This window comes from Musa acuminata, chromosome BXJ3-8 (assembly GCF_036884655.1).
Source record: "Musa acuminata AAA Group cultivar baxijiao chromosome BXJ3-8, Cavendish_Baxijiao_AAA, whole genome shotgun sequence".
NCBI classification, from domain to species: Eukaryota; Viridiplantae; Streptophyta; class Magnoliopsida; order Zingiberales; family Musaceae; genus Musa; species Musa acuminata.
This window is the reverse complement of record NC_088356.1, coordinates 5,927,238-5,939,923: the sequence shown is the minus strand read 5'-3', so window position 1 is coordinate 5,939,923 and position 12,686 is coordinate 5,927,238. Positions and strand designations below refer to the sequence as shown.

Genomic DNA, 12,686 nt, shown 5'->3' with positions numbered 1-12,686 from the left:
ATACCGGGCGGTCCACTCGATATAACGGCCTGGCTGCGGTGAGGCTAAGGGAGAAGCGTCGAAGAAGGAAGAAGAAGGAGAGGGCGTTCGAAGAAGAGGGAGAATCGGGAGAACCTTGGCGCAAACTTGTTTCCACGCCCTTTCTCGATCCCGATCCGACGCCGCCCTCCCTCGACGACCCCAATCCAGGAGGCAATGACGAGGAGAATCGTAAAGAGGAGGATCTGGAGGTGCGGGGATCGGGGGAGGCGGTGGCTAGAGCAGCGGAAGAGGCGGTCTCCTTCATTGCCTCGTCTGTGACTCTACGACTTTCTTCTTCGCTGAAGGTCTGAGACGTCTACGGTCTTCGCCGAATGCCGCAGACGAGGCGACGAGGAGAAGAGGAGGAGGCGATGTCGTTGAGGCTGCGTACGCCTTTTTTAAAAATATTTTTATTTATTGATTTTTATATTTTTATATAAAAATTAATATTTTTTATAGTTTTTATATATTAATTATATATATATATATACACGTATCGCTCGGTATGCTCTGGCGTACCGCTCGGTATGATGTACCGTACCATACCGAGCAAAGCTCGAGACATCGGTATGGTATGAAATTTCAAACCTTGCATTAAACTATCACATCTAAGGGGTTGAGATTTGAGAACACATGAATACATCTATGTGATTGAGAATTGTAATCAAATTGAACTATTGATTAATTTTACACCAGCTGCAGATTAGCATAAATAAACAACTTCAAAGTGCACAACAATACAAAAAAAAAGAACAGTATAGGAAAAATAAATTCCTAGTACAAGATCTGCAAGGCAGGATAAAATAAAGGTAAATTGGTGTTGAAGAAAAAAAATTATCTGTTGAAAAATAGGGAACTTATCTGTATTAATGAAAAAAAACCTTTCACAGAATCCCACAATATTGCAATACAGAAGTGACAGTGCAATTTGGAAAATGCAGAAACAATGGCACAAGGAGGAATACAATCACTGGCAAACTATGAAGTCCCAAAGATAAATGTTTGGATTGTTGTGGTCAAAGTAAGGTGTATATTTCAAAGAAGTTTGGATGTCATAGCTTTCGTAATTATCCTATAAACCATTCGTATAATAGAATTATCTTTTCAATAGTTAATATTCCTAATTTTAATTGGCAAGTTTACAGTTAAGAACTTCAGTAAGGGAATACAGGCAATTTTGCTAAAATAGAATGAATGTATGTGCATCTGTGCAGCTTCCTAATTTTATGTTCATGAATTTTGAAATTTGATTAGTGGATGCCACTGTAAAATGGTGAAATAGACACTTAGACAGTGTTTCTGATTACTACGAAATCTGTGTAAGCTTTTACATATTTTAGGCAAAGGACTTTTCTCGACTTCCATGATATTCTCTGGACTTGAAAAGATCAATTTTAGTTAGGAAAAAAGTTTGTCCATGAAGTGATGATTTAATTGAGCATAATGTCTTGTTAAGCCAACTTTTGTTAGGACAATTGCAAGTTTCTTTTTCAATGATGTTACAGTTCCAAGAGTTTTTGACAAATATCTAGTCAATTTTTTGCCACATACTGTGCAAACCTTACTCAAACTCTATTGAAGATTATAGAAGATAACAATAAGAGAAATACAAATTTAAAGATACAAGTGAAAGAAAGGGATGGACAGTGAGAAGGGGTTAAAAGAACAAAAATGAAAAGAAAATATAATTTGAAAGCCCAAGAGGAGGAAAATGGAGAAAGGAGAACTTGGTTAGAAGTTCAAACAATAATGTTGTTTTTCACTTATGTGTGGATAAGAGCAGAAGCGAAAGGAGGGGAAACATAAGGGAAAAAGGAGATAAAGAGAGAGCAGAAAAAATACTTCTAAGAGAAAAAGAAAAGACAAGGACAGGGACATGGTATGATTTTGATTGCATTAGAAAGCCAAGTGCTATCCTTTGATGGGCAACTTTAATCACTAACAGCAGTCGCAGCCAAGGATTGCCATTTTGTGGCATGGGAACATACTGGTACCATTTTGTCATGTCAAGATTCCGTGTTGTCCTGGTCAGCATGCCTTTGTTTCTTGTACATGCCAAAAATTTGAGGAAAAGAGAAAACAATGGTACAAAGCCTAATGTTTCAGGCTTAAACCCATCTGTCTTAAAACGATGGGCTAGCTTAAGCTCTATGGAGTTCTAAAATCTGCATGACATGAGTTTGTTTTGGGTTTTGACTGAAGCTCTGTTGTTTTGCTGATGGTTTTAAGTCTAAATGTGTTGGCCCATGCAGATTTTTGTGCATGATTCAACCCAATAACATATATGAAGTGAGCCTTAACTTAATGGCTAAAATAGTTACGGCCAAGTAGTCACTAGTTATGGCTTCAAGTTCTTTTATTTGGGTCTCAAGTCAAATAATTGACATTATTATATAGGCATTAGATGTATTTGGGAATCCTTCACGGAGTTTCTCATGTGGAACCATGGCCTTCAAATGTGCTGTTAGTGCACATTATTTGGTAGTTCTGCTCCCCAGTCCCCTGATCAAGTTGAGAAGAAATATAACTTGAATATCTACTTGGTTCACTGCATTACAAAGAGAAGCCACAAAAATGTTTTAATTCCATTGCTATCTATCTGAAATGATCACTTGGCCTGATGATGTTATGGGGCAGGCCTCACTCAGTGGATCACATAAAATTAAAATATCTACTCTTCTCATAATAATAATAATGATAAAGATAGCAGGCATTCAAGTTCATGTATAATATTCATCTCTTTTATGATGTGAGATTGTTGAGGCATCACACACTATGGAGCAAAAAAATAATAAAAATACCCATGATGACTAAGGGTGCTTGTACACACATGTTAAAGCAATTCAATTAAGGTTGCCATAACTATAATTTTCTTTGATCTTTGTGTACTTTATAGTCTCAGATATGCTGCTTCTAACTGAATTAAACTAAATCACAGGATTTCGTCAAAATTGTCAAATGACCGTGATCCATCTATTTTGGTAAATGGACATTTTGATAGCCCACTTGGCTCTCCTGGTGCAGGTGACTGTGGTTCTTGTGTTGGTGAGTCATGTTATATTGATTGCTGACATTTTAAATTATGCTATTGATTGTTTATGCTTTTCTTATTTGTTTTGTCTTTCTTTTCAGCATCAATGCTTGAGTTAGCACGATTAATTGTTGACTCTGGCTGGATTCCACCTCAACCTATTATCTTTCTTTTCAATGGTGCAGAAGAACTCTTTCTTTTGGTAACAAACTACAATTATTTTAGGAAATAGACTATTCTTCGCCTCATTTCAATTACACCGATCACCTGAGCATACTTGGATTACCAACTTTTTCATTTTAGAAATGTGCATAACCAACTTGAACGCCGACTATTACATGTGGACCTTATTCTGTTACGAAATATTAATAGGCAGTCTTTGACAGGTTTTCAATATTTCTTATCAATCCAAAAGTCTTTCATAGGTCTTTTATGTTTCTTATGAATCCAAAAGTGATATGTGTCATGTTTTGGATTATACTTTATACTTTATACTTTATAGTTTATAGTATGTGCAAACATGCTCAATACCATTTAAAGCATTAAGGTAGTTTGCTGCTTCATTTTTCTCTTCAAGGACTAACTTTTTGCAAGAACAACTCTCTGCTCAAGCTATGCATAAAAATGACTTATGACTTTTTGACAGTCTTCTGCTTCCTTAGTTCTCTTACAGTACTAACTTTTTGCAAGAGCAGCTTCTGTATGCATCTCTGAACCTATTGTACCTTCAATTTTTAAGAAGCCTTTTTCAAAAGTTGTGTTGTTTCTTTTGATGCAAAATCTTCATAGAGGAACAATATATTTTCATTTTTCTGTCATTTTTGTCTCACCTAAATGTTTAGCACTGTCCTCTGCCACCACCTACACATACATTAAATTTGCTGGATATAAAAATCTCATTTTTCATATAACTGCCACGAGACAGAATGTTAGGTAAGAATGACAATACAGGTGCTTGCTTTTAGACAGTTTTATATCTTCTAAAGTATCATATTTCCAAGTTCTTTTAGCCAACACAAAGGTTTCAATTTGCACCGTCAGTGTGTGAATCTATTCTTACAAGCACGAAGGCCAACTGATATGAAATGGAGGCAATTTCATGGTGTCCACTCTGAAACAAAGTTTACTGCTCAGTAATCTCACATATTAGGCTTATCAGCTGGTAAGCCTACCACCTGAGTCCCAAATTTTTTTTTAATAAACCACTACCACCTGAGTCCCATTTTTTTTTTTAATAAACCACCCCTGGATAGTTGTCAACAGGCTGTTGATAGCTCCTCTCTCCTGTTGACAGCCCCGTTCTCCCTGGAAACTATCACCCACCCTTCCCCCTTCTCCCTTATTGACAACTGTCTGTACCCCTCGACAACTGGCTCCCATTCCCTCTCATGTGGATACCCACCCCCAGTTCCGAGAGTCTCCTCCTCCTCCTCTGTTTCTCTTCCTCCATTGCAGTTGCCTCTTCTTCCCTTTTCTCCACTGCACCTCTGTGTCTGTCTCTGCCTTTCTCTGTCTCTCTATATAAATGTTTCTCTTGTAGTAGTCCAGATGGTACTGAACTGTACCAACACTCATACGCCATATGATACTGTACCAAATAGGTTCAGTCATTGACCAGTGTCAGTAATGAATTGTGATTTTTAATCCTTCTTAACTAATTGTTTTTATTCCAAAATGAAACAACATTCCCAGACAAGGGCTTAAACACAAGCTGATGGCTATGTTAACAAAAATCAAATAGAAAAAAGTGAAAGAAGTTAGATGCGGCAATTGCTGTTTTATATATTCATCTGATAAAAGGAATAAGGTCGCTTGCTTTATATTTGCTTATTCATCACAATTATCTACTTGTGCTTTCTGTCTTTCTGCATTGTAAGATAATATGGGTTGCATTTACATTGATCTCCTGCCCCTATTTAGGACACATGAGCATCTTTAGGTTTTAGATCTTTCAACTGTGCAATTCATCGTGGATTGCTATGGGTTCCTGTTCAAAACAGGAAGCATATTCTACCTTGTAGACATGCTCATAAATATTTTATTCCATCTAGTTCTTTGATGCTTCCAATATTTGATAGTGTCCATACTAGCAATAATTGCTCATATCATAATTGGCATTATCAATCTAATATGAGCTTGCTGATTATTTTATTTTATTTTGGCAACATCCTGTTGCTTATGAGACACTTAAATAATCCATTAAAATATTCAGTGATGCAGATATTCTTCTTTGGCACTTCCATATCTGATATTTTCTAGGAGTACCTTCTTGTTTCCTGCAATCATATTTACACTGTTTAGGCAAGCGAAAAAGCACTTCTGATTGGCTGTCTACAGCAATAATCTATTAGAATATACAGTGACACAGATATTCTTCTTTGGCACTTCCTTATCCGATATTTCTGAGTTCCTTCTTGCTTCCTGCATTCATATTTACACTCTTTATGCAAGCGAAAAAAAACACTTCTGATTGGCTGTCTAAAGCAAAAAGGTGTTCTTAGTATGCAATTATGCTTTTCATACTGATAAATTTGAAATTTTGTACAAAATGCATATTAAAATAACTGAGAAGTCATAGTTCCTTTTACATTTTAGAAGCTAAATTTCCTTCATTGAACTGAAATTGCTCTATTCTGTAACAGTGTAACCCATAATTGTATATCTGAATTCTGGACATGAATTTTTTTCTGCATCTGTTGCATGAGTACAATGTCCAAAACATTTAGTTTTTTGTTACCTTATGAGAATACTTTCTGCATTCCTCAACAATTTATGTACTCTGACCTGTAAATTTTGCTCATAAATCCCAGGGTTCTCATGGTTTTGTCAAGACACATAAATGGAGCAACACAGTTGGGGCTTTTATCAACATTGAAGCATCTGGAACTGGTGGTTTTGGTATGATTATTTTTGTTTGAATCTAAGCTCGAACACTAACATTTTTCTCTTTGTTGGATTGAAGCCTTCAATGCTAACATCTTTTTATATTTTAACTTTACAGTTAAAATATATTTATTTTACATGGTCTCCTTGACTGTAAATTCTGAAGTAAGCTGGTTTTCTGAAAAATGCATTTTAGCACAATGTTGTACCAGGTCTTGCAGGGATGTTGAGTAAACCTTTATGTCCAAACAAATTAAGATCATATGAATGAGATTCTGATTGTACCATGATACAATATATGCATGGTAATAATGAGAAAATTTTGTAGATGCACAAATGTCTCTTCCAGATCAACATCCCGTGTGTTCTATACTGTAATTGCATACAAGTTACATCTGGTGGATTCTGTTGTTGCTGTTTAGAATTCCTACCTTGATAATTTTTTTCACCCAGCTAAATTATGGGCATTAAAGATGTAAAAATCTCCATGCTTCATTTATTCAGTAAGGATGCTTCACATCTTTACCTTTTTGAAATTCTAACTAACTTCAGTTATAACCTTTTTTCTCCATTTAGTCTTATGGTATGCTTCCAAAGCTCTTTTCTTTAATTTTTTTATGGCTTCTTTATCATTCACTATCTGCGTTTGCGTATAAATTTTGAATTCTGCCGTCTGATTTCTTTCACCTAAAGTAATTAACTTATAGATATAGCCAACCAATATTTCTAGGTTGTTGGCAAACTGAATGCTCCAATTTTTTCCTAGTTCGATCATATTTGAATGCAAGGTATATAGTTTCGAATGATGCCGCCCGGTACGGGTGGTACGCATCGGTCCAACAGTAAACCGGTACGCGGACCGCTCGCTACCGGGTGGTACATATATATATATATATATATATATGTGACGTAGCCTTGTTTTTCTGCGATGTCGCCCTGCCTGGGGAGAAGAGAGGTGACGTCGCACATTGTTATATATATATATATATATATATATATATATATATAGAGGCGACGTCTCCTCGTTTGGGGAGAAGAGAGACAACGTCGCCTCGCTTGGGGGAGAAGGGAGGTGACGTCGTCGAATTTTTTTTTTACTTATATATATATATATATATATATATATATATATATATATATATATATATATAAGTAAACTGAACGGTATACCGTTTGGTATACAGTACCATACCGAGAGAAGGTCAAAACTCCGGTACAGTACGATATTTCAATTCTTGTTTGAATGTTAATAAACCTGAGGTAGTCAGGCTATGTTTGGAATTTTTCATCTAGAAGTTGGATGTAAGTAGTCCATTTGTTTGAACTTGAATTATCAAGTGATCTAGAGGCTGGATACAAGTATTCCATTCGTATGGACATGAACTATGAAGTGATGTAGAAGCTGGATGCAAGTGTTTCATTCATTTTATACTTTCTGTAAGATCTTAGCCTTGATATTTCTTTACATGGAAAAGAAATTTTTACTTGTATATCATTATGTTTCTTGAAGTAACTTGTATAAGTTGTGAGCATAACAAAATTTTGTAAAACTAGATTGTTGAATAACCAAGCATTTGACATGAGGTTACTTGAGGTTTATCTCTAAAACAATATTTTTTTGAAGGTTGATTAACTTTTTTTTTTCCTAATGATCAGATTTGGTTTGTCAATCTGGACCTGGATCCTGGCCTGCCCATGTCTATGCTCAATCAGCAAAATATCCAATGGCAAATAGTGTAGCACAGGTTATGTTTTCCTCTATCCTTGTTAGCCAATATGTTTTAAGTTCATTTAGAGAAACTATTTTGTTGAACTTAGCTGAATTTGATCCACATTTCTTCTTTTTTTCAACAAGATTTAAAGTGTACCTTTATTTTGGCTATCAGACCCAAGCTGGTCCTTGGCTGTACTGATACAGGTCTGGTCTGTCTTGTACCAACACACTTACCCTGGAACATACCATGTTACAAAGAAGGGGGAAGCAAGGAAGAGAAGAAGTGGAGGTGGCAGTGGAGAAGAAGAGGAGGGGAGGTGGTGGTGGAGAAGAAGAGGAGGGGAGGTGGTGGTGGAGAAGAAGAGGTGGCGATGGGATACAAGTCTGCAAGAATTCTGTTCCATACATATTCAAATTTGAAGGAAAGGATTGCAATTTCGGGTATCTGACCTTGTTGATCACTGGTCGGACTGGCATGTACCCAATATTAACCAGTGTACCATTGCATGATATGTTGGTATGTACCACAGTACCAGAAGGAAGAGGAGGAAAGGAAGAAGAGAAAGAGGAGGAGAACATCAAGAAGAGGAGAGGAGAGAGGAGGAAGAGGCAGCGAAATAGCAGGTTGAGGAGGAGATGGCAACAAAGGCAGCGACATAGGAGGTTGAGGAGGAGATGACATACATGGTCATTAGCAGGCAGCATGACAGTGGACATTGTAAAAGGAGGTGACAGGCAGTGTGATATTTTCACACGAGAGAGGTGTGAGGGTTGGTGGTTAAGGGGTTTTTAGAGTTTTTTAACATAGTTTTTTTAGAAAAAGAACTGGACAGTATGCCTGATTTAGAGTATTTACCGGGCGGTAATTCCTATACCGCATATGGGTTGCTTGGAATTGGATGGTTCACATGCAGATCCATGTTGTATCAGCAAATATCAGCCGGTACATATCGGTCCTGGTGAAATCTCATTCCTTGATTTAAGGTGACATGATATATGCTGCTTCATACTATACCTCACATAATTCATATTATGATAGCTTTGCAGTTTTTGTCCAGACATATAGTTGGGGTAAACATAAGGTGTTAACTTAAGACCTAAACTATGAGGGTTCAAGGCAAAAAAGTAACTTTCTTTTGTTTATGTATGCTGAACTACTTACTTTATTATGTTTCTTGGAACTTAGAAGAGCTTTTGGTTTGTCTTCATGTTTATGTCCTTTAAGTTTTGAGATTATTATTATACATACACTTATATCACATGTGGTTGGTAACTCAATTACGTTGTACAAACAGGATATGTTTGGCATTATCCCTGGTGATACAGATTACAGAATATTTGCTGAAGATTATGGCAACATTCCAGGACTGGATATTATCTTTGTTCTGGGGGGTTACTTTTATCATACCTCTTACGACACCGTGGAAAGGCTATTGTATGCATCAATTATTGTCTATTAAGAATTCTATAACTATTACTAGAATTTAATATGCATTATTGTGATTTAAAAACCTAAAGCTTTCATATATCAGACCTGGAAGCATCCAAGCACGTGGCGAGAATTTGTTCAGGTTGACTAAGGCATTTGCAAATTCTTCTTTGCTGCTAAATGCTGGTGAAAGATCTCTAAAAGTTGCACCTCACGGAACCATGGAGGACCGTGCTGTTTTCTTTGATTACCTATCTTGGTTCATGGTATCCAGTTCTACAGTATTTGTTCTGCAGCCAGTTATTACAAAATTAGCATAGTACTCATGCTTGATCATCCACCTCAATGAAGGGGATAACAAATCCAAGTTTTTTTCTTGCCTCTAACTACACAAAGTAAACAACATTTTCTTGTATGCTGTGTTTCAGATATATTACTCAAGGAATTTGTCCGTGGGACTTCATAGTTTGCCTCTGGTTGTATTCCTCCTCATGTCATTGTTTCTGCATTTTCCAAATTGTGCTGTTAACCTCTGGATTGCAACATTATGTGATTTTCTAAAAGGTAACTACTCATCAATACAGATAAATGTTTTTTTTACACTAATTCCCTTTACTTTATGTGTCCTGTACTCTTGTATTAAGATTTTATTTTTCCTACACTTATGTTCCTTTTTTACTGTGATATCCTGCTCTTTGAAGTTGTTTATGCTAATCTGTGGCTTGTGTAAAAGTTTTAACTGATAGTTTGATTTGAGTATAATGTTCTCAACCCCATAGATGTGATAGTTTAAAACTTTAAATGTTTAATGATGATCCATTAGCCAGGAAACTCAACAGTAGTCTTGGATACTTGATTTATTCAGTCTCCTATTTTCTTCTTTTTTTTAATCACATACTCTTTTCCTTCCAGCTTCCAGTGTCTTCCTGGCCTTAACATATTATATAGCTTTTGTCTGAATTAAAGAAATGAATTTCTAACTGTGGTAATGTCTACTAATTGTAATACAGTAAAAAGATCAAGTAATCATCAAGCTAGTTGATCTTTTATGGTTACAATATACAAAAAAAAATTAACTGTATCTTCTATCTGTAATGCTTAAGCTTCAAGGTTGATGCAATATCAAATTCTTAAAGTTCACTCGGATCTTAATTGTACTATCAAGTAACAACAGCACAAGATATGATAAGGCATTGTACAGAACTAATGTCAGTGTTCATGTATATCTCTTTTTAGATTATTGTCAATAACTGCTTGCTTACTAGATATGTAGATTTTGTATAAATGGATTTCTGTTATCAATTACTTGGCAAACAATGGAATACTTGCTGGGAGAGGGTAGTAATCAAGCAATTTAAAGCAAGAATATCATTGTCATAAGTCTAGTAAACACTTAGCTAAATCATTACATTGGCCGAGCAACACTTACAACTTCAATTCTCCAAGAGATGCAAGTTTTCACCAGATGAGAGTTTTTTTATCAAGTTAATTATATATATCTTGGACATTTCTTCTATGTTTTATGATGTGGTTTAATCATTCTGTTAGTTACTTGTTTAACTTAATATTTCATTGTAATTGAAAAAAATGCATTAGTGTCATGCTAGTAGTCACTATTTTATCTATTACTCCATTTAGTTTATTAATATTTGAACCCTATTATAGTTATAGCCTTATACCAATATACTTTGAAGTTTGAAGTACAAGTCCAATATTGATGCTAACCTCAATGTCAATACATATTGGTATTATTTTGTATGGATTTGGCTAGTCGATATCCATATTGGAGCCACTAAAATCTCCATTTCCTCTTTTTTTTTTATAATTTTGTGATATGTTATCTCATGCAGGGAAAAACATAACAAGTAACTAAAATCACTAGAATTAGCACAGAACACCAGTAACATGATGTATGTTCAAACCAACGATTTCAATAGGCGCTCGGGCGCTTGCCTAGGCGCTTAGGCGAGGCGAGGCAAGGCTCGAGCACCTGGCTTCAAAGAGGTGCCGCCTGGGCGCTCGCCCGAGCCCAAGCGCCGAGCGCTTAGGGAGAGCGCCCGAGTTAAATCAGGCAACTGAACCAGTGTTTTACGTCTGGCTTGATCTTCGGTGCTTTAGTTGGTTCAATCGAACCAACTAAAGCACTAATATTAGACTCTCAGCATCCCTCTCGCGACTTCTCTAACCCTAACCTTGCTCGCAATTCTATCGTTGACATTTCTTCTCTGCCGCCTCTCTCCGCTGTCGTTGCCTCTCTTCGTTGTCATTGCTCTCCGCTGCCGCTGCTACTGTTGCTGCTGCTACTGCGACTCTCGCCGCTCCTGTTGCCGTTGCTCGTTGCTACCGTTGCTGCTTCTCTCAGTCAGCAATCTCAGTCTTACTCTTACATTGCGCCCTCGCTACCGCTACCGCTGCCACTACCATTGCTTGCCACTGTTGTCGTTGCTCGCCACTATCGTCGCTCCCGCCGCCGCCGCTACTGATACTCTTACTCCCTCTTCTCACATTGACTCGATAGTATACTGTTAACAGTATATTAACATTATATTAGTAACAATATTTTTTTATTTATTATATTAATAATATATTATTTTGATTTTAATAATGCTAATTTTTATTTATTTGAAATTATTGTTATTGTTTTGAATTTTGAGATTTTTTGTTAATGTGATATTATGATTTTGTAAGATTTTTTTAATTCAATATCATATTTTTATTTAAATAATTATATTTATTAATTATATTATATATTTTTATATTTTAGCACATCGCTTCGCTCAGGCGAGCGCCTAGCGCTTTTTAAATCACTAGTTCAAATTTCAAACATTACAAATAAGTACAATTATAAGACATAATAAAAAAATTACAATCTTGGTATCCACAATATAAGAAGGGTGAACTCAGTATATGAGGCTCTCGCCAATGCATATTATTGGTGAGTTTTAACGAATGGTGTCCACATCATACATATCCTTTTTTCCTAATACTAAAATGTGTCATGTTGACGTGGGAGCTGCCTTCGGGCAGAAGTCAATTTGATATATTTTTACTATATAAGAATGTTGTTGCTCACAGTTCACATTTTGTGCTGGTAGATGTACTGCATATTGATAAGATTATCAACCCATGTAGGTTCTCGATATTTTTCGTTTATGTGGTGCTTTATTTGATAGATGTGTTGAGGAAGGTCTGATGGTAGAATCCACGCAAGAACCAATTTTTAAGCACCATTTTGCTCATTACATTAAGTTCACTTTGATTGAACATTTTGAGAATGTCATTGTCATAATCCGACCCATAAAATCATGCTACAGGATGGTGACCATGATGAACATTTATCAGAGACTCAATCTTGGCAGTGCTCTCTATCATCATATACTTGAAATTAGCTCCATCTCAACATGTATACACCTATATCCATGCATATTTAACCTAAATTTGCATGTGTAGCCTAGAATCTCGTGGATCCAGTCTAACTTCAAGTATAGTTAGACTAATTTCATGCAACTAAAGCATGCAGTCAAGTAGACCTAGATGAGATGCAAGCAAATCTATGCTTGGTCCATGTAGATCTAGGATATCTTTGAGTTAACCTATGCTTGATCTAG

General features: G+C 36.2%; 1 protein-coding gene across 1 annotated transcript in view; it reads left to right on the top strand.

Annotated features, from left to right (window-relative positions):
• LOC135645613 (uncharacterized) overlaps window positions 1-12,686 on the top strand; it is a 34,665-nt gene that overhangs the window by 6,010 nt on the left and 15,969 nt on the right. Inside the window, exons 4-10 of the mRNA XM_065164173.1 lie at window positions 2,960-3,066; window positions 3,154-3,254; window positions 5,863-5,950; window positions 7,592-7,680; window positions 8,945-9,084; window positions 9,182-9,344; window positions 9,507-9,642. Coding sequence (XP_065020245.1) covers window positions 2,960-3,066; window positions 3,154-3,254; window positions 5,863-5,950; window positions 7,592-7,680; window positions 8,945-9,084; window positions 9,182-9,344; window positions 9,507-9,642 — 824 coding nt within the window. The remainder of the gene's footprint in view (window positions 1-2,959; window positions 3,067-3,153; window positions 3,255-5,862; window positions 5,951-7,591; window positions 7,681-8,944; window positions 9,085-9,181; window positions 9,345-9,506; window positions 9,643-12,686) is intronic.